This window comes from Canis lupus, chromosome 20, assembly GCF_003254725.2.
Source record: "Canis lupus dingo isolate Sandy chromosome 20, ASM325472v2, whole genome shotgun sequence".
NCBI classification, from domain to species: Eukaryota; Metazoa; Chordata; class Mammalia; order Carnivora; family Canidae; genus Canis; species Canis lupus.
The window spans coordinates 56,501,655-56,521,390 of NC_064262.1; the positions used below are offsets into that span (position 1 = coordinate 56,501,655).

Genomic DNA, 19,736 nt, shown 5'->3' on the forward strand with positions numbered 1-19,736 from the left:
ACGGGGGGCGGCGGCGCCACCTTAAGGCGGCTCTGCCCGCGGCTCCCGGCCGAGCCCCGCCGGAGGGAGGCGGCTCCGCGCGGGGCCCGCCGCCCGCGCCTCCGCCGACACCGGGCCGCGGCTCGCGCGACCTTCGCGCCCGCCCCGCGCCCGCGCCCCCGCCCCGCCCCCGCCCCGCGCGCTCGGGGGGGCGCGGGCGCTCCGGGTCCCGGCCCCGCGCCGCCGCGCCCCTCCTGCTGCCTCCGGGCGCCCCCGGCCCCGCCGCCGCCCCCCCGGGATCGTCGGGCTCCGGCGGCGCGGGGGCCTCCGCATCGCCAGGATGTACCCCCAGGGGAGGCACCCGGTGAGTGGGGGCCCGGGCCGCGCGGGGGCGGGGGGCGCGGGCGCCCGGAGCTCAGACCCCGCCGCGCCCCCGCCCGCAGACCCCGCTCCAGTCCGGCCAGCCCTTCAAGTTCTCGATCTTGGAGATCTGCGACCGCATCAAAGAGGAATTCCAGTTTCTTCAGGCTCAGTACCACAGGTGAGGGGGGCGGGGGCGCCGCGCCCCGGGGGAGCCGGGAGCTCACCTGGGAGCTCACCTGGGAGCTCACCTGGGAGCCCCCCGGGGGGGGGGACGGGCCCGCTGGGGGCCCCCGGGCGCAGCCAGGCGGGGGCGGGGCCTCCAGGGTGCCGGGAGGAGGGAGCCCCCCCTGCAGGGCCGAGGGAGGGCTTCCAGGTGGAAGCGCAGGTGAGGTGGCCGGGGACGCTCAGCACTGGGGCGCTTGGAGCCTGAGAAGGGGCGGGAAGGGACTGGACGGGAGGTGGGGCGGCGAGCAGGAAGTGGGGACAGGGGACGGAGCCAAAGCCATCACTTTGGAAACTGGCCCAGACCGGGTATCTCTGCGTCCTGTGCCGGGTGGGGCGCGGTGGGAGTAGAGGCAGGGCGCAGAGTGGGATCCCCATGCTCCTCTCCTTCCCAGCCTCAAGCTGGAGTGTGAGAAGCTGGCCAGTGAGAAGACAGAAATGCAACGACATTATGTCATGGTGAGGGGCTTCGGGTGCCAGGAGCTGCGGGCAGTGGGGAGGGGGCTCCGCTGTGACTGAAAGCGCTGGGGGTTTGACTCCCCGCTCACCCTGCCCCTCCGGGCCTCATTTTCCGTCTTGTAAAGGGGGCTGGTTGGGATTCCTGGCCATCCTACAAATAATGAGGCAAGGATGTCCCCTCTCCTGATGGGCATCTCTGAGGGGCCGGGGTCTCTGGGCACCTCCTCCTGCCACCCTCCCTGCTTGCTCCTCTGGTCTTCCCCTCTGGGCTTGGGGGGAGGCTCTGTGCCCTGCTGTGATTCCCCCAGCCTGGGGGCTCCCCGGAAGCCCCAGCATCACCCAGCTCAAGGCTGGGCACCAACTGGCACAGTAGACATTCCCAACTGGCTCTTCCTTTGCAGTATTATGAGATGTCCTACGGGCTCAACATCGAAATGCATAAACAGGTAACTGTTGGGGCTCGGGGTGTTCAGGAAGAAGGGTGAGGGTCTGGAAGCTGTGAGAGAGACCCAGCGCTCAGGCAGTCCGGGTCTTATCCTGAAATCTCTGGGACCAGGGGGCCAGATTTCAGCCTCACAGAAGGAAAACAGTTCTGAACTTCTGGAGACAGGGTCCAGCAGAGAGGCGAGAAGTGGGCAGGAGCCAGGTGTCCCTGTCAAGGAGGGCTTGTGGCAGAGGCTGCAGCCAGGTCGGGCAGGCAGTGGAGGTGACTTCTGGCCCAGGGAGGTCCCTTTCAGGCCAGAGAGTCTCATGTTTGGAGGATGGATCCTGATGATCTGAGCTGGACCCCAAGCTGCTGTTGATGCTTTAAAGGATGTAAGATTGGCCCTAGTGCCCTGAGGGTCCGAGACTCTCATCAGCTTCTGAGTGTGATGCAAGGTTCTCAGACCAGAAGGGTCTCAAATTGACTCCAGTTGTTCAAGATTAACCCCGAGACGGGGTGCCCAGGTGGCTCAGTCGGTTAAGCATCCGACTCTTGATCTCAGCTCAGGTCTTGATCTCAGAGGCGTGAGTGCAAGCCCCATCTGTGTTGGGTTCCACGCTGGGTACCAAGCCTACTTAAAAAAAGAAAAAAAAATTAACCCCAAGGACCTGACACGGACCTCAAGGTTCTCTGATAGATGAGGGACCCCAAAAGATTGTGAGGTTGATGGGGTCTTAGGTTCTGTCCCTGAGACTATCAGAACAGGGTAGGGGTGGGGGGGGTGGAGCCTAAAACAACATTCCTTCCGGGTGGGTGGGAAGAGGAGGGGGAGTGGGCTAAGAGTGTGGGCTGCCTCAGGGTGCCCGCCCTGGTGTGCTTTTCTGGGTATGCGTGGGCTCTGCTGGCTCTGGTGTGGGCCGCGGCGGGCGGGGGCTGACCTGGCTGGAGTAGGGCGTGGTCCTGGGGGTTCATGAAATAGACCATCTTAGGGGGTGGGAGGGGGCAGGCAGGTGCTAGGGCCCGGCCCCCACCCTTCCAGTGGGAACTCAAGCCCTGCCCAGATGCACGAGGCACACAGCACCCCTCTAACCCCGGCAGAGGCGAAGCATAGCCTGACCCTGCACACACCTGGATATGCCATACCTGCCCCTCTCCCCCTGCCCCCATGCAGCTTTCCCTCTGTTCAGCCTCTCGGGGCTCCCCTGGCTCAGATCCTGTCCCCGAAGACACCTGCTTGTAAAACCACAGCCTCCCCTCCACTCCCTGTACTTCTGCGCCCAAACGTGTGGGTTTCCCCACATACCAGCCGATTCTCCAGCTACGACACCAGCAGATGTCCTGAGATTCAGCTTGATTCTGACACTCTGCCTGGAATTAGCTCAGACCTCACAGGTGCGGGGCTCGGCCCCACCAGGCTGCCCCTGTTGCAGATGCCAAGCAAAAGTCTGGGTCTCTGGCCCAAGCGTCTGACCGTTCAGCTATATATAAGTTGAGGGTTCCCGTAATCCCCACCTCAGGTTCAATAATTTGCCCAAACAGTCCCCAGAACTCAGGGAAACAGTTGGCTTGTTAGATTACCCGCTTATCCTATAGGATCGGATTCAGGAACAGCCAGATGGAAGAGAGGTGCGGGGCGAGGCATGGGGCGGGGGCGCAGAGCTTCCATGCCCTGCCCGGGTGCGCCACCCTCCCAGCACCTCCATACGGTCACCCACCTGGTCACCCACCCGAGGCTCCCCACCAACTCCGTCAGGATTTTTAGGGAGGTTTCATTGCACAGACCCAATTGGTTACATCATCGCCGTTGCTGATTAACTCGACCTCCATCCCTCTAACATACTCAGGTGTTGAGAACAGCAAGATGCTCCCCGCCCCCATCACTGGGAAATTCTGAGAGTTTTAGGGGCTCCTCTGTACCAGGATGTGGGACAAAGACAAGATATATGTTTCTTTTTATTAGCCCAACACCACAAAGCCCTTCCCCCTGAGCGTGGTGCACTGGGATCTCGGCCTGGCAGTGGCCCAGGTCGCAGAGGGAGCCTGTGCCCCCCAGACACGGCCTGGGATGGCCACTGCTTTGTTTGCGATGACCCCACAGCCCCTCAGTGCCCATCTGAGTTGGGCGTCTGGGTGGCTGCTTCCTGGGAATCTGTTGATTGTGTCTGTATCCGTCCCGGCCTTCCGGCTCCCGGCGGCCCTGGGCATCAGCTCTGCAGGCCGCGTCCTCCGCAGCCTGCCTTCCGCCCCCGAGCCTTGCCTCTCTGGCTTCAGCGTCGCCCCCTTTGCACCTGCTGGTGACGGCCCCTTACCTCCCGGGCTTTGCCAAGGCTTATTATGTCTGGAGTGAGGGTCCCCCCCCAAGCCTCCTCCCTATTGTTTCCTGCCAGGCCGAGATTGTGAAGCGCCTCAGTGGTATCTGTGCTCAGATTATCCCCTTCCTGACCCAGGAGGTGAGTGGGCCTGTGGGGGCAGACGGGGAGCTGGATGACTGGGAGAGGGGGGACTGGTTCCGCCGGGGGGCCGGGGAGGGGGGACCGGGCAGGGGCTTCAGGGATGGACGGAGGTGGAGGCTGAGGGCGAGGAGTGGGGGCTCCGGCCCGGCCACCAGGCCGCCTGGGTCCGAGTCCTGGCTCTGTGCCCTTGGCTGCTTGCCTTGTCTGTGCCTTTGTGGTCATGTTTAGACAAGCTGATACACGCCAGGGCGATACTGGGTGCTAAGCAAGCACCCAGGAAGAGTTAGCCCTATGTGTGCTCAGTGCAGCTGGCTAGTCACGAAAGGGCAAATACCGTCCAGCTCCATTCCCGGGAGGTCCCTAGAGGAGTCTCGTCGTGCACAGAGACAGAGACGAGATGGTGGTGGGAGCCAGGGGCTGAGGGAGGAGATGGGGAGTCTCCGTGTGGGGAGATGGAAGGTTCTAGAGATGGAATGTGGGGGTGGGTGCACGACGATGTGAGTGTGCTTCGTGCCGCTGAGCTGTGCACTTAGAGACTGTTAAGATGGTGACTCGTAGGTATCTGTAACCACAATAATAATTTTAAAAAGGTAGAACCGGGGCAGATGACATAATAAGCAGTGTGAGCACCTCACTGAAACTTAAAAAAAAAGCGGGGTGGGGTGCCTGGGTGGCTCAGGTAGCAGTTAGGCGTCTGCTTTCGGCTTGGGTCATGATGCCAGGGTCCTGCGATCAAGCGCCACATCAGGCTCCCGGCTCAGTGGAGTGTCTGCTTCTCCTCCCTCTAAATATTTTTTCTTTTTAAGATTTTTTTTATTTATTCATGAGGGACACACACACACACACACACACACACACAGAGACAGAGAGAGAGAAAGAGGCAGAGACACAGGCAGAGGGAGAAGCAGGCTCCATGCAAGGAGCTCGACGTCGGACTTGATCCCGGGACTCCAGGATCACGTCCTGGGCCAAAGGCAGACGCTCTACCGCTGAGCCACCAGGGATCCTCCTCCCTCTAAATATTTAAATAAAATCTTTAAAAGGAAAAAAAAAAGTTAGCCCTTGTAAGAATTCTCCAAGGGCCTGCCAGCCTGAGGACCTTTGCAGCAGCTGTCCCTGCTTCCTTTCTGGAGCATTCCATCCACAAGAGACACCAGGGCAGGTCCCCCTGCAGGGTGGGTAGATGGAGCCCCCCCCCCGTTGTGACAGCGAACAAAAACAGGGGTAGATGCTCACCTCGGATGGGACCCCACCAAATCTGAGATTTTCTGGAAGCTCGGGAAGGAGGGATATCCTGGCTGGCGTGAGACTGTAGAGATGGTGTCTGGAGCAGAGGGTGGGGACCGAGTGGCCGCGGTGACAAGAGCAACACGGGAAGAAAGATGGTAAACGGACTAGGAAGTGAACAGCAACACACACAGGTGCCCCAGCAAGTCCATTCTAGCCCAGGGGTCAGGGGATGGTGTGGTCGGGGTCCACACCCCACCCTCTGCCTGCTTTATAAATAAGGTTTTATGGGGACACCGGCAAGCCCGTTCAGGCACATGGTCTGCATGGCAGGACACGGAGAGAGAAGGTGCCACAGAGAACTGAAAATATTTACTCTGCGACCCTTTACAGAAAAAGTGGGCCAACCCTCGGCCTAGACATGCTTACACGCGGGTGTGTGGATCCACAGCCGTGTGCGGTCACACACGTACATTCATCTATGTTTCTATTTGAACGTATTACATTATGTTTCTACTTAAATTTGTATTAAATGAGATTAAGTGAAACGGTTCCTTCGTCACTTGCACGGGCCGCATCTCAAGTGCTCAGTAGCCACCTGCGGCCTGTGGCTTTCCGACAGTGGGGACAGAGGACGTGTCGTCATTGCTTGAGGCAAGGAGAGGCAGGAAGAAGGTGGCAGGGCAGAGACCCTCGGGCTACTAGGGACAACAATTTCTACTTTGTGACCTGCTGCTGTTTCCCCCCCGCCCCAGGGAGCGCTGGGGACAAGGATGGGGGGGAGCTGGGGCCTCGGAGGACACTCCGGGGGTGGATGGGGGCTGCCAGCAGACAGGGAGCCTGAGCACCCCCTCCCGGTACCCCCGCCTCCCAGCATCAACAACAGGTGCTACAGGCCGTGGAGCGGGCCAAGCAGGTGACCGTGGGGGAGCTGAACAGCCTCATCGGGGTGAGTCCTCCCCACCCCTACCCTGTCCCGGGGAGACCCCACCCCCGGTCCTGGGCCCCCTGGAGGTGCTAAGGCTGGGGGTTCCAGGTGGGCGGCTGGAGGGGGCTCTGGCCTCCCCGGAGCCTCGGGGCGCCCCCCTCTGCCCACACCCGGTGCCGGTCTCTGCTGCCTCTCAGGCCAGGGGCACTGCTGGGCTGCGGCCCGGCCCTGGCCCACCCGTCCTCTCTCCAGCAGCAGCAGCTCCAGCCGCTGTCCCACCATGCCCCCCCTGTACCCCTCACCCCTCGCCCTGCTGGCCTGGTGGGCAGCAGTGCCACGGGGCTGCTGGCCCTGTCCGGAGCTCTGGCCGCGCAGGCTCAGCTGGCTGCGGCCGCCAAGGAAGACCGGGCAGGTGGGGAGGCCGAGGGACCCAGAGGTGAGTGGGTCCCAAGGGTGGCGTTGGGCAGGGGATCCCGGGTGCGGAGGGGGAGTGGCAGGCCAGGCTGTCCAGAGCACCAGACTCCCTGAAGCGCCAGGGAGCGAGTGACCGGGCCCGCCGGGCTTGGGGTCAGCTTTCCTCCCAGCCGCTGTGTGTTCTTGGGCGAGCTACTGCCCGTCTCTGGACACCTGTCTGAATGTTCAGGGGAGGACGCGGGTGTAGGAAAGAGGAGGGAGGTTCTGAGCTGGGAAGGGGGCCCTATAAACTCCAGAGGGGCGCGCCCCTGGCACCACGAGCTACGGAACCCTCACCTTGTCTCCCCTCTCTCTTCGCCTCCCCTGCATCCTGCCAGTGGACAGAGCCCCAAGCAGGGTAAGTTGCAGGGCACCCAGGAACTCGGGTGACATTCGCTTTGTACTCGCGGGTGGCTGGAGCCGGGGGTTCTGAGCTGATGGGGTCCTCAGAGCAAGACCCCGGGCAGCTCCTGGAGCCTTTTGCTGTGGGAGGTGCCCCTAAGGCTAGACTTCTTTTTATCAAAAGTTTGCCACCTTGAGCTTCTTTCTGCAATTGAATAAGTGAACGTGCAAGGAGTAGCCTCCACCCCCCCTTCCGTTCATCAACCGTCCGTCATCCAGCTGATGTTATCTATCAGAGCTGCTCCGTAGCCCTGTGTGTAATTTTTATTATTTCTAAATTGTTTTTCTTTTTTAAAAGATTTTATCTGGGATCCCTGGGTGGCGCAGCGGTTTGGCGCCTGCCTTTGGCCCAGGGCGCGATCCTGGAGACCCGGGATCAAATCCCACGTCGGGCTCCCGGTGCATGGAGCCTGCTTCTCCCTCTGCCTGTGTCTCTGCGCCTCTCTCTCTCTCTCTCTCTCTGTGTGTGTAACTATCATAAATAAATAAAAATTAAAAAAAATGTTAAAAAAAATCCTAAAAAAAAAAAAAAGATTTTATCTATGTATTCACGAGAGACACAGAGAGAGGCAGAGACACAGGCAGTGGGAGAAGCAGGCTCCCTGCGGGGAGCCCGATGTGGGACTCGATCCTAGGACCCCAGGGTCATACAGATGGGGAGACTGAGTGCCAGGGAAGGAGCCGACTGCCTGAGGCCCACAGGCAGGTTGATGCTGCGGGAGGGGGATGCAGCTGACCCAGGCTTTGACCTTCGAAGGCCAGACCGTTGGCGCCTGTGGGCTGGCTTTGAGTCCTGTCTCAGCCCCTCCTTCACGGCACAGCCCTGCCTTCCCTTGGGCTCAGTTTCCCTGTCTGTATAATGGGATTAACCATCACCTCCCCCCACAAGCTTGCTGTGGGGGGTCAAGAACTGAGCATTGACTCTGCCCTCGGAAGGTCCCATTTCCCAGACGGGAAACTTGAGGCCCAGATCCCAATAACAGTGTTGGGGACCCTCGGGCTTGGCTGTGCCAGGATAGGGTCTGGGGCCTCGGGGCTCTGACCCTCTGTCCCATCTGGCCCTGTCTCTCTGCAGAGCGCATCCCCCTCACCCCCTGAGAGTGTGGTGGAAGAGGAGCGGCCCGGTGGCCCGGCCGGCAGCGGGAAGCAGCGCGCTGAGGACAAAGATCTGTCGGGACCTTATGTAAGTGGGGGGCAAGCAGAAGACTGGGGCAGGCCCCCAGCCCTGCTGTTCAGAGCCGACCAGAGCCGAGCTCTGGCCGTGACTCTCTCACTCCAGGGCCTTCCATAGCTCCCCTTTGCCCACGGAGCACAGGGCAATCAGAAGACCCCTGCGGGCCGGGCCCAGCTCTAGTTGCTCTTGTGTCTGAAGCCCCTGGACCAGGCAGCGGGTGCCCCCCCTCCTGGATTTTGTTCCGGCCCGTGCAGCCCTCTGTGACTCCCCTTCCCCTGCCCCTCTAGGAGGCCCAGAATGCTCTGTCCTGCAGGAGGCTGGCCCTGGCCCCCCGCCCCCTCCAGGGCCGGGACCCCTCCCTCACTGTATGAGCCCCGCACCTGTAGTCTCTACCTCTGGCCCCCCCACCTCAGTGGAGGCTGGGGCTGTACCTGCGGGGGGAGCACTTGTCACATCCGCAGGGCCAGCCTCACCCTGGTCCCGCTTGCCTGGCAGCCCCAGAGCCCGCAGGTCCTCCTCTGTTTCTCACAGATGCCTTTGCTCTTTAAGAATCGGAATAGTTTGTTCTATACACGTCAGCAACTCCTTTGGTTTTTAAAGAAGATAATTGGGGGTCGGTGGGGGGGTCAGAGAAGCCCCTCCTGCTGGGAAGACGTGGGCTTCAGGCTGTACCTTCGGTCTTCCTGGCCTTTCTGCTTGACACGGGGCAGCCCTGGACAACGCTGTTTCCCCCAAGGGCCGTGGGGGAGCCGCACAAAGAAGGAGAACTGATGTAGGGGCAGGCGTCAGGAGAAAATTCCTCTCGGGCAAGCTCGGAGGGCTGCCTGGAGGGGGCAAGCTGAAGGCCAGGAGCCTGAGGAAGGGCCAAGGCTATGGTTCTCCCCACACTGCACAGAGCGGGGAAACTGAGACCCGGGGAGGGCCCCACAGCACGTCGTGGGCATGCAGCTCCACCCCCCTCACTTTTCTCCATAAGGGACTCCTGCCCCCTCCCCAACGCCCCCCTGGACCTGAGCAAATGGCAGCCTTTTTTCCGAACCAAGTACAGGGGCCTCTGGAGCCTCCAGAGACCTGATCAGACCGGGACTGGCCCTGTGTCCGCCCCCACTCCTGGGGATGAATAAGGGGATGTGGAGGCAGGGGCACGGCCACAGTAAGCTCTCTCCCTCTCCTCTGTGTCCCCCCCCCAGGAGAGTGACGAAGACAAGAGTGACTACAACCTGGTGGTGGACGAGGTGAGTCGGGGTCCAGCCTCTGACTGCAGGGCCCAGAGGTCTGGGCACAGCGAGTGGCAGGTTTGGCAGAGTGTTGGGCGTGGAGGGAAGGGGGCGTCCTGGCCTCCTCTCGGTTCAGGGTGGCTGGGATGAGGGGACAGCCCGGGACAACCTCCCCTCCATAGCACAGGCCCTGAGAACCCTGGGGGGCGGGCAGTGGCTTCAAGCGCTCTCGCTGTGTGATGGGGTGCTGTGCCCCCTCCCTGGCCTCACTGGCCCCCCAGTCAGGGGGGGACACCAAAAGCAAGCCCTGACGTAGACGTTGCCATGTGTGCTTATGGTGCAGGTACCCTCAATCCCATCAGATGGGGTGGATTGCAGGGGCCCAGCCTGGAGGGTGGGACGGGGTCTGGGGGGGTACAGGAATGGGCTCGCCCTCTTTACCCGCTTCCTCTCCACTTAACCTCACCTTCTCAAACCCAGGACCAGCCGTCGGAGCCCCCCAGCCCTGCCAGCACCCCGTGTGGAAAGGCCCCCATCTGCGTCCCTGCCCGTCGGGACCTCGTGGACAGTCCGGCCTCCTTGGCCTCGAGCCTCGGCTCGCCACTCCCCCGAGCCAAGGAGCTTGTCCTGGTAAGGAGTGGGGGAGGCCTGGAAACTCACTTCGTGCATCCTGGGGACCTGGAAACAGATGCTGACACCTGAGATGTGGAGGGGGGCGGAAACCGGCCCGGCCTGGGTGTCCAGAGGCTTGTCCTTCGTGGTTATTTGTCACCCTCCTAAAATCCGCCTCGACTTTGCCCAAGTACTTCTCCGGAGCGGACTGGCTCCGTCGGGCCTAAACACACACCAAATACATACACGTTCTCCATCTTCTGGGGAGACGGTTGCTTGCTTAAGTAGGGAGCCCCGGAAATAAGCCCAGTGACCATAGAATCCGGGCCCAGGGCTGACTCCCGCCCTGCAAGTGTTCCGGCCCCTGAGAGGCGCTGGAGGCGCAGCAGCCCCACCTGAGGTCCGGGCAGGAGGATTACTATGGGAACAACTTTCTCCGCGTAGGAAGCGCCCTGGCACCCACGCGGGGCTCCATCTGTCCCGCCCCCTCCCCCAAATCTTCCCGAGGCCCAGCCCGGCACTTACCCACTTACCGGGAGAGGGAGAGGGAGAGGGAGAGGCGGAGAGGGAGAGGCGCCGGTTTCTAGGCCTCCCCTCCCAGCAGGTTGCTATGGCGACGCAGAGGCTGGGGCTCACGTGGCATCTTCTGTGACCTCCTCCACTCCAGGAGGCCGAGGGGGAGGGGCGCCCGCGGCCTCCCTGTCCACGTGGTCCCCACCCACGGCCCTCGTGGGCGCCTGGGCTTGGGGCAGCGAGGTGGGCTTGGGGAGGCGAGGATGGGCGCGAGGTCGGCAAGGTTCCTGGCGGTCGGGGACCCTCAGCAGGAGGACAGGGCGAGGAGCTCCTCCCCAGGTCCGCTTCCCCCCTGCTCAGGTGTCCCCCCCTCCCTGAGAGACACTGCTCCCCAGAAGCAGGGCGGGCGGGCCCCTACTGGGTGCCAGTCCCTCGTCCTGGGTCCCTGTCCTCCTCCCCCGGTGCGGGTCCTCTGTCCTGGGTCCCCGTCCTCCATCCAGGAGCACACCCTGTGCTCTCCCGCCCCACACCCTGCCCCCTTCTGTCGCAGTGTGCCCTCTCCCTGCAGGTGTGCCCCTTGCTCAAGGCCAGTCTACACCCGCACTAGTGACCCTGTAACCCCTAGCCGTGTAACGCACTGCATGCCTTATCATACGCGTGCACGGTTCTGGCAGCAGGTGTGAGTGCCCCTCCCTGCGCCCGCTGTACCCCTGTGGGCGGGTGCTGTGCCCCTTCCTGCCCAGGCGCCCGCCTGCCGCTCCCAGTGTGCGGACCCTCGCGTGTCCCTGACACGGCAGAGGGGCACTAGCGGGGCGCTCCGTGGCACGCAGGCACATCCCGTGAGCCCCAGCCTAGCTCGAATACACCTGCTCCTTCCTCCCACCTGGTTTCTCACCAGAGTGTGGGCAGCAAGGTGCGGGGCACAGGGGTGTTCAGTCCTGACCTTTCTCCCCAGAACGACCTTCCTGCCAGCACCCCCGCCCCCAAGTCCTGCGACTCCTCCCCGCCCCAGGATGCGTCCACCCCCGGGCCCAGCTCAGCCAGTCACCTCCGCCAGCTTGCTGCCAAGCCAGCGCCTTGCACCGACAGTGTTGGTGAGCGTGGGCTGGGGCCCGCCAGACCAGGTCTCTTCTCTGGGGGGTTCTAGAAGATGCTAGGGGTGGGGGAGGAGGGAGGCCAGAATCTGGCCCTGGCCTGGCCTTGGCCCTTTCCGGGACTCGGAGCCCAGTGCTGCCTCACTCTGGACCTCGGTCTCCTCAGGGTCTTGGCTTGACAGGTGGGGAGGCCGAGGCCCAGAGAGGCACTGGTTTACTCACGAGCTTTGGCCCTAGTGCACGGGCCGAGAGGCCTTGGGGTCAGACGGCCTGGGGTTTGAGGCCAGCCTCGGGTACTCATCAGCCCCGACTCTGGGCGAGCGACTCAAACTTCCTGAGCCTCAGATTCCCCATCGTTGACGTGGGGGTGACGGTGTTTTCCGTTTCTGTCCTGTGGCCTGGCCCTGGCTGGTTCTGGGGCCCCAGAAAGAATCAGCCCTGGGACCTGCCCTTGAGGAGCTCCCAGGCGTGTGTGACCCGGGCTAGCATAGACAGAGGGAAGCAAAATGGGCGGGGGTGGGGGTGGGGAAGCCTGATGATGTTGCTGGACATCGGCCCAGGGTTTTGAAGGGTGAGTAGGAGCTCAGCAACTGAGGAAGGAAAGCCAGAGGGAAAGATTCTCAAACATCTGGAAATATGACACAGTGTGGTGGAGCCTGGACCAGGGCACAGCCACCCCCAGTGAGCGGTCAAGGCCGTGGAAGGCCGGGTCTGGGTCCAGGGGGGTCTGAAGACCTGTCTTTGTCCCTTCGTACTCAGCCCTGAGGAGCCCCCTGACACTGTCCAGTCCGTTCACCACATCCTTCAGCCTGAGCTCCCACAGCGCCCTTAACGGGGACCTCTCTGTGCCCAGCTCCTACGTCAGCCTCCACCTGTCCCCCCAGGTCAGCGGCTCTGTAGTGTATGGACGGTCCCCCATGGTGAGTGCTCGGTGTGGGGGCACCAGGTGCTATCGGCAGGATGCGGGGGGCAGGGGGCCGGGAGGAGAAACCAATCACATAAGGAGAGACAAGGAAATAGGGAAAAGGACGGGAACCCCTGCTTGGCAAGTACATATGCATGTGGGAGGGTGATCCGAGGGTCCCAGGGGCCCACAAGCTGAATACAAAGAAACAACAGTGAGTGTGCTGCACTGTTGGGAGCAGAGAGCCCCCGCCCCAGGGCTGAGGGTCCCCTTCAGACCCCTGGCAGAGGGCGTGCCATTGCTAGTCCTGTTTTCAGGGACTAATGATTCCAGCAGACTGCGGACGAAGGACTAGGCCGGGGAGAGGACGAGAAGTGGGGTCTCAGGAGGAGTGGGAGGAATGGGGCATGAGACCTGTGAGCTGGGGCGCAGGGGGCAGACCCCTGTGGGCCCCAGAGGACAGTATGGGGACAGATGGCCGAAGTGGACCAGGATGCCTCCAGAGGGAAGAAAATGCCGTTGTTGGGGACATCCCGGCCCCCAGGCTGGGTGGCACCTGGGAGGGATGTTGTAGAACGGAGCTCAGCAAGTATTTTCCGCAAGAGGCCAGACAGTAAATAGTTTTGACTTTGGAGACCGGGTTGTCTGTGTCACAGGTCGCAGCTACTCGCTTCTGCCTTCACAGCTCAGAGCCTCCACAGACAACATATAAATGAGTGGGTGTGGCTGTGTGCTAATAAAACTTTATTTACAAAAAGAAGCAGGGGGCCAGAGGTTGCCAACTCTGGGGTTCTAGGTTCCCTGGGCAGGGAGACTTTGGCGGGAGCCTCTGCTCTCCTATCTGCAGTATGGGTGGAGGACAGGGCTCCTCCTGGGGAGGGGCTGGTGAACCGGTGAGGGATCCTCTGATAAACAGAAACACGGCAGGTAGCCTGGGGGAGGGCAGAGGTGGCCTTCAGTCCCCTGCCCTGTGACGCCCCCTCTGGCATTTTGGCAGATGGCATTTGAGTGTCACCCGCATCTCCGAGGGTCGTCCATCTCCTCCTCCCTGCCCACTATCCCTGGCGGAAAGCCGTGAGTATTGGCTCGGGGCTCCCGGCCTCCTGTCAGGTGCTTACCTTGTGGGGCGGGGGGCTGGGGTTCCCGGCTGCCTTTCCAGAAGGTCTCTTTGAGGGGCTCTGGAGAGAGGGGTTATGTAACAAGCAAGATGTAGACCATTGCTTTTCAATGGAGGGGCGCCGGGAGGGGGGTTTTGCCTTCCCCACCCCCACCCCAGGACGTTTGGCCTGTCTGGTGATATTTTGGGTTGCCACGCCCACATCCGGCCTCCAGTGGGTTGGGGCCAGCCATCCTGCTGCAGGCCCTGCAGCGCACAGACTGGCCCCGGCCCCAAGTACCCAGGAACTTCCTGCCGTGGCGGAACGTTCTGTACCTACAGCTGTCCAGGCTGATTGCCATCAGCCACCTGTGGCTTTGGCCACTGAGGAACCGGAGTTGTAAATGTATTTAGGCTGAACTGGCCGCCCGTGGCTGGTGGCACCCCTGGGCCCCGTTCTCGGGAGCTCTCCAGGCATCTCCCAGGGCTCGCGCACCGGGCACCGGGCTAGGCCTTTAGCACCACGCTGTTGGGTCGCCTGTGATCACGGGGTTCCTTCCCCGAGGGCGTGGGGGCACCCGGGGCGGGGGGGACGACGGTGCCACCTCCAGGGCCGACCCTCCCCGCGGTCACGGTCCTCCTCCTGTCCAGGGCCTACTCCTTCCACGTATCTGCCGACGGGCAGATGCAGCCGGTGCCCTTCCCCTCGGACGCGCTGGTGGGCGCGGGCATCCCACGGCACGCGCGGCAGCTGCACACGCTGGCGCACGGCGAGGTGGTCTGCGCGGTCACCATCAGCGGCTCCACGCAGCACGTGTACACGGGCGGCAAGGGCTGCGTCAAAGTGTGGGACGTGGGGCAGCCGGGCGCCAAGACCCCCGTGGCGCAGCTGGACTGCCTGGTGAGGGCGGGGCCCGCCGCCGGGCGGGCCGGGGCGGGGCTTGTTCGGTGAGGGGCGGGGCCTGGTCGGCAGGGTGGAGCTCTGGGGCCGTGGGGGCGGGGCCTGTCCGGCAAGGCGGGGCTCACAGCCTATGGAGTCTGGGCCTCGTGCCTTGGGGGCGGGGTTTGCCCGGTGGGGCGGGGCTTGGAGAGTATGGGCGGGGCTTGTCCGGCAGGGCGTGGCTCGCAGCCTATGGAGACTGGACCTGGCGCCCTGGGGGCGGGGTTTGTCAGGCGGGGCGGGGCTTGTCTGGCGGGGGCGGGGCTCGCAGCCTACGGTGATCTGATCGGCGCTCTGGGGGCGCTCGGAGGCCAGGGCGGGAGGGCCAGCCCCACGCCCTCGCTTCTCTTCTGTCCCAGAACCGGGACAACTACATTCGCTCCTGCAAGCTGCTGCCGGATGGCCGAAGCCTGATCGTGGGCGGCGAGGCCAGCACCCTGTCCATCTGGGACCTGGCGGCGCCCACCCCGCGCATCAAGGCCGAGCTGACCTCCTCCGCCCCCGCCTGCTACGCCCTGGCGGTCAGCCCCGACGCCAAGGTCTGCTTTTCCTGCTGCAGCGACGGCAACATCGTGGTCTGGGACCTGCAAAACCAGACCATGGTCAGGTGGGTGGTCCTGACCCCTCTGCTTGGGTGCCGGGGGTGGCCTGGGAGGGCACTGGAGCAGAAGCAGCTCCGGAGTGACGCCCAGGCCCTTCTCCCCGCAGGCAGTTCCAGGGCCACACCGACGGCGCCAGCTGCATCGACATCTCCGACTACGGCACTCGGCTCTGGACCGGGGGCCTGGACAACACTGTGCGCTGCTGGGACCTGCGGGAGGGCCGCCAGCTGCAGCAGCACGACTTCAGCTCCCAGGTGCTGCAGCGGGTCTGCTGGGAGGGCCGTAGAAGTTTCTGGAACCCGGAGGCCCCTCCTCTCCACCCAAGGCACTCACTTCCAGAGGCCGAGTGGTTCAAATACCTGATGTCTGTCCATCTGTTTGTCCTTAAGACAAATCCACAGGCCTTTCCCCTTAATTCTCCCAGGACAGCTACAGGGAAGCACAGAGGAGCTGATTCCTAGGAAGCTGTGAGCCCACTAAGACCCTCAGATTGTTTTCCCAGATGCTTGTGCCACACCACCCCCTTATTCCTTTGTTCCTCCTCCCCCCGGCCTTCGATCTCCTGACCCTCCTGAGAGCTCCTGACCACCCCCTACCCCCCACCGCCTTCACCCCCCTCTGGGACTCAGCATAGGGGAGCCACTGATCTGGAGAGACAGGCAAAGGTCGACACAGGAGTTGCACAGAGGTCTGTCGAGGGCGCTGTGGGAGTCTGGGCTGAAGGATGCAGTGACAGGGCTGGACAGAATCGGGGGGTTCCTCAGGGCTGGGCACAGTCACCCAGGTCCTCTCTCCCACTGCCTCGGGACAGGGTGGGAGCTCCGTGGCCTGACATCTAAGACCCCCAAACTCTGGTCTCACACACACCATGCCCGGCCACACCTCTAGAGTGCTCCACTTACTGTGCCCTCCAGCTGACACGCTTTCCCCTTCCTTTCACCAATTGGTGAGCTCCTGCTCATCCTTCAGAACCCACCTCCGTTTTGCCCTCTTCCTGGAAGCCTGGGGGTAGCTGATTCCCAAACCCTTTTCTGTTCTACCTTCCCTTCTCTTTAGCTTAAAAGTCTCTTTGATAAGGAAGGCAGGGTGCAGGTGGATGTGGTAGCCGGTCCCTTGCCCCCGAGACTTAGATGGGTTGTTCTCTGGGGACCCTGTGGTGAGTATCTCCCATCCCGCTGGGCCACCTGTCTTTATTATACAGGGACGTTTCTGTGCGACCAGGAGAGAACACGTAAAACCTTCTTGTCTCCTCTCTGCTGTCAACTTAGGGTTCTTTCCACATGTGTCCCGTCAGTGAGATTGTGAGAAGTTTAGGGCAGAGCAAGGCCTCATTCTGCTCTGGGCCTGCTCTGGCTAGGGCATGGGGTGATGAGGCCCCCAAGCCCCTGCAGATCCAAATAAAAGGTGTTGGCAAGTGGGGCGCGTTCCGAGCTGGGAGTCCGAGGACCTGATCCTTCACGGCTGCGTGACCTTGAGCGAGCGGGGGGCCTCAGCTTGCCTTCCACCATCTGCTCAAGGGGGGCGGCTGTCCTCGGCCGGCTTCACGCCCGCCCACCCGCCTCCCAGAGCTGTTGTGCGTTCGGAGCGGATAATGGATGTGAGGCCCCAGGGTTCCGTGTAATTCTGATTAATATTAATGATTTGACATGCAGTTGCCTGCTGTGTTCCAGGCCCTGGGCCAGCTGCCTCTCCATGCGGGGCTGCGGCGGGAGGGCGCCGGACCTCCCCCCTCCGCCCCCTCTGGGCATCCTCCAATATCGGAAGCGGGTTCTGATGCCCCCTGTTCCCTCTGCACCCCCAGATCTTCTCTCTGGGCCACTGCCCCAACCAGGACTGGCTGGCGGTGGGTATGGAGAGCAGCAACGTGGAGGTCCTACACGTCCGCAAGCCAGAGAAGTATCAGTTGCACCTTCACGAGAGCTGTGTGCTCGCCCTCAAATTCGCCTCCTGCGGTGGGTGCTCGGGCTGGGCGGGGCACTGGGGCGCTGGGGCGGGCTCTGCCAACACACAGCACAGCACCAGCAACCCACACGGCAGGACACAGGACGCCCTGGTGGGATTTGAATTTTAGCAGATCACTCGTTAGTGTGAGGTTTTCCCAAGTATTGCACGGGACACACTTACACGGAAAGGCCACTGCTGTGTAAATGCCTACGTGTTCAGGAGATATACTTACACTAAAAATCACTTGGCTTATTTTTAGTGTAAGTGTATCCCAAGCACGTAGACTACAAAGAATAAATGACGATGCTCGAGGCGCCTCTGTACTAAAAGTGATTTGTGATTTTCCCGAGACTCGAATGTAACTGGACATCCCAGATTTTATCCGGCAGCCCTCTCCTGGGGGCTCCCCCTTCTCGAAGCCAGACCGAGCCCCTTGGGGGTGCCCCCCTCGTGAGAGCAGGGGTGTCCGAGAGAAAGGGAGAGGCCGGCCCTGGGTTGTCTTTGCTTCCTCCCTCCTGGAACTCCCCCGGCCCTCCCCTCCCCAGGGCGCTGGTTCGTGAGCACCGGGAAGGACAACCTGCTAAACGCCTGGAGGACGCCGTACGGAGCCAGCATTTTCCAGGTACTCGGCAGTCTGCAGCCCCCAGGGCAGGGCAGGGCAGGGTGTCCCAGGAGCCCCCAGGTGGTTGGTGGGTACACCATGTCCCCCAAGTCCCCCCACCCCAGCCAGGAAGCTGCAAAAGCAGGGTCTGCAAACTGGCCACACGCCACATCTGCATGCACCCTGGGTTCTTTTTTTGTGTGTTCTTAACTTTTAAAATACGTATAAAATTCACCATTGTAACCAACTCTAAGTGCGCAGCTCAGGGCACGAAGCACACTCACCCCGCCCTGCACCCACCCCCACCACCACCTCCAGAACCATCTCCCCACACGGACCCCCCCACCGCCCTGGCTCCCACCACCTCCTCTCTGTCTCTGTGGACAGGCCTCCTCTGGGGACCTCCTGGGAGTGGGGTCCTGAGGGAGGTGTCCGTCTGGGTCTGGGTCCCCTCCCTGAGCCTGGTGTCCTCGGGGTCTGTCCACGTGGGGGCAGGTGTTGGGCCCCTTCCTTCCTGGGGCTGGGTCGTGTCCTGGGTGTGGACAGGCCTCCTCTGGGGACCTCCTGGGAGTATGGTCCTGCAGGAGGTGTCCTTCTGGGTCTGGGTCCCCTCCCTGAGCCTGGTGTCCTCAGGGTCCGTCCATGTGGGGGCAGGGGTCGGGGCCCCTTCCTCCCCGGGGCTGGGTGGGATTCTAGAGTATAGATGGGCTGCATGGTGCTTATCCACTCACCATTTGACGGGCACCTGGTTTGCTTCCACGTTTGGGCGACTGTGAATCATGCTGCCGTGGGCACGTTTTCATGTCTGGGGCAGCTGTCTTGGAGTGGAATTGCTGACAACTGCGTAACCTCTGGACAAACTCTCCACACCCTCCCAGCAGTGCACATGGGTTCAGAGTCTCTGCATCCTCACTGACACTTGTTATTGTGTCCTTTTTGTTTGTAGCCATCCTAGTGCGTGTGGGGCGATTTTTTTTTTTTTTTTTTTTACATTTGTAAAGGGCAGTACAGCAGAGGGAGAATGCTGTGACGCAGATTATTTTGGCCTCTGGACTTGTTGGCTAGAGACGTATTTGGACCTTTGGCAGAGCCTGAAAACTCATCGTTGGGCCCTTTATGGGTGTAGGTCGTCGTGGTGAGCCTTAGCGAGCCACCCTCGCTGTGCCGTGTGGCCTCGTGCCTGGCGCACACGCTCTGAGCGTCCTTCGAGAGGGCAGGGCCTCAGATCTCCTTGGTGTCAAGAGAACAGGGGTCCTACCCTTCCCAGGAGCGCCGTCACCTGTCCTGAGGCCCAGTTTCAGTGGATGGTCCCCCTGGAACAATGTGTCACCTTGCTTCTCCTGTCATCGCCCCCCGCCCTGGCAGAGTCCCAACCCCCCTGCCGGCTGCCCCATCCCGCGTCCCATCCTGGCCCCAGCCTCGACTGCAGGGTGGAGACAGCAGGGTCCCTGGGTGAAACAAGGCTCATTCTTGGGGGCAGGGACCCCCCCACCCCCACAGGCACCTGCCTCTTCCCACCTGCCCCGCCTCACCTCCCCCTTCTCTCCCTCCCCTCATCCCTGTCCCTAGTCCAAGGAATCCTCCTCCGTGCTGAGCTGTGACATCTCCGGGAATAACAAGTACATCGTGACAGGCTCGGGTGACAAGAAGGCCACCGTGTACGAGGTGGTCTACTGAGACCCCCCCCCATGCCTGCAGCCCTGGCCTGGCTCCTGGGGGAGGGGCGTCCCGGACAGAGACCCCGACGGCCCCCCTCTGCTCCTACCTTCCAGTGCTACGTCCCGTCCACACTCTGGCTGCCTCCCTCCAACCTGCCCTCGCTGGACCCACGGGGGGCTGGATGGGCAGGTGGACTTTGGGGAAATAAATGTATTTATCACAACTGCCTTTCTGTCCTGGGCTGGAGGATGGGGGTCGGTGGGGTGGGGAAATCGCTTTCCCCGGGCTGTGACCGGGGGCAGGCTGGGTGGGAGACAGGTGTGCTGTGGGGCCGCACAGTGCAAGTGATGCCCAGGACAGGGGGCCGGCCCCCACGATCTGCACGCCATCTGGGAGACGGCAGGGCTCCAGGACGGTGGAGATTCGCCGTCGCGTGGCAGAGGAGGGAGTCCCACGGCGCAGCAGCGGAG

General features: G+C 62.3%; 1 protein-coding gene and 1 long non-coding RNA gene across 8 annotated transcripts; one reads left to right on the forward strand and one right to left on the reverse strand.

Moving 5' to 3' along the window:
* Positions 1-208: 208 nt before the first annotated feature.
* Positions 209-19,489, forward strand: TLE2 (TLE family member 2, transcriptional corepressor). Of its 6 annotated transcripts, none has more exons than XM_025456875.3 (20): positions 209-343; positions 423-520; positions 960-1,023; positions 1,425-1,469; positions 3,835-3,897; positions 6,002-6,076; positions 6,308-6,491; positions 6,847-6,866; positions 7,986-8,093; positions 9,275-9,319; positions 9,782-9,931; positions 11,382-11,520; positions 12,280-12,440; positions 13,422-13,498; positions 14,172-14,421; positions 14,820-15,067; positions 15,169-15,316; positions 16,864-17,014; positions 17,552-17,628; positions 18,609-19,489. In XM_025456875.3, the coding sequence occupies exons 1-20, from the start codon at positions 320-322 to the stop codon at positions 18,744-18,746; spliced, it is 2,265 nt and encodes a 754-aa protein (XP_025312660.1). In that variant the 5' UTR covers positions 209-319; the 3' UTR covers positions 18,747-19,489. The 6 variants fall into 6 exon arrangements, with proteins under 6 accessions (XP_025312660.1, XP_025312662.1, XP_025312664.1 ...); XM_025456877.3 differs by having other exon boundaries at positions 19,177-19,489; XM_025456879.3 differs by having other exon boundaries at positions 12,280-12,404.
* Positions 8,449-10,629, reverse strand: LOC112666255 (uncharacterized). 2 transcript variants are annotated; one of them, XR_003140789.3, is made up of 3 exons: positions 10,447-10,629; positions 9,962-10,136; positions 8,449-8,922 (listed from the first exon to the last, which is right to left on the reverse strand). It is a non-coding gene; the product is annotated as an uncharacterized LOC112666255 (long non-coding RNA). The 2 variants fall into 2 exon arrangements; XR_003140788.3 differs by having other exon boundaries at positions 10,439-10,629.
* Positions 19,490-19,736: the final 247 nt, after the last annotated feature.

What these genes read in the sequence shown, in the direction of transcription:
- TLE2 (XM_025456875.3), top strand. Translation starts at nt 320, where the DNA reads ATGTACCCCCAGGGGAGGCACCCG. An exon ending in TGCAACGACATTATGTCATG is followed by an intron (nt 1,024 to 1,424) that starts GTGAGGGGCTTC and finishes CTTCCTTTGCAG; the next exon opens with TATTATGAGATGTCCTACGG. An exon ending in CCTCAAATTCGCCTCCTGCG is followed by an intron (nt 17,015 to 17,551) that starts GTGGGTGCTCGG and finishes TCCCCTCCCCAG; the next exon opens with GGCGCTGGTTCGTGAGCACC.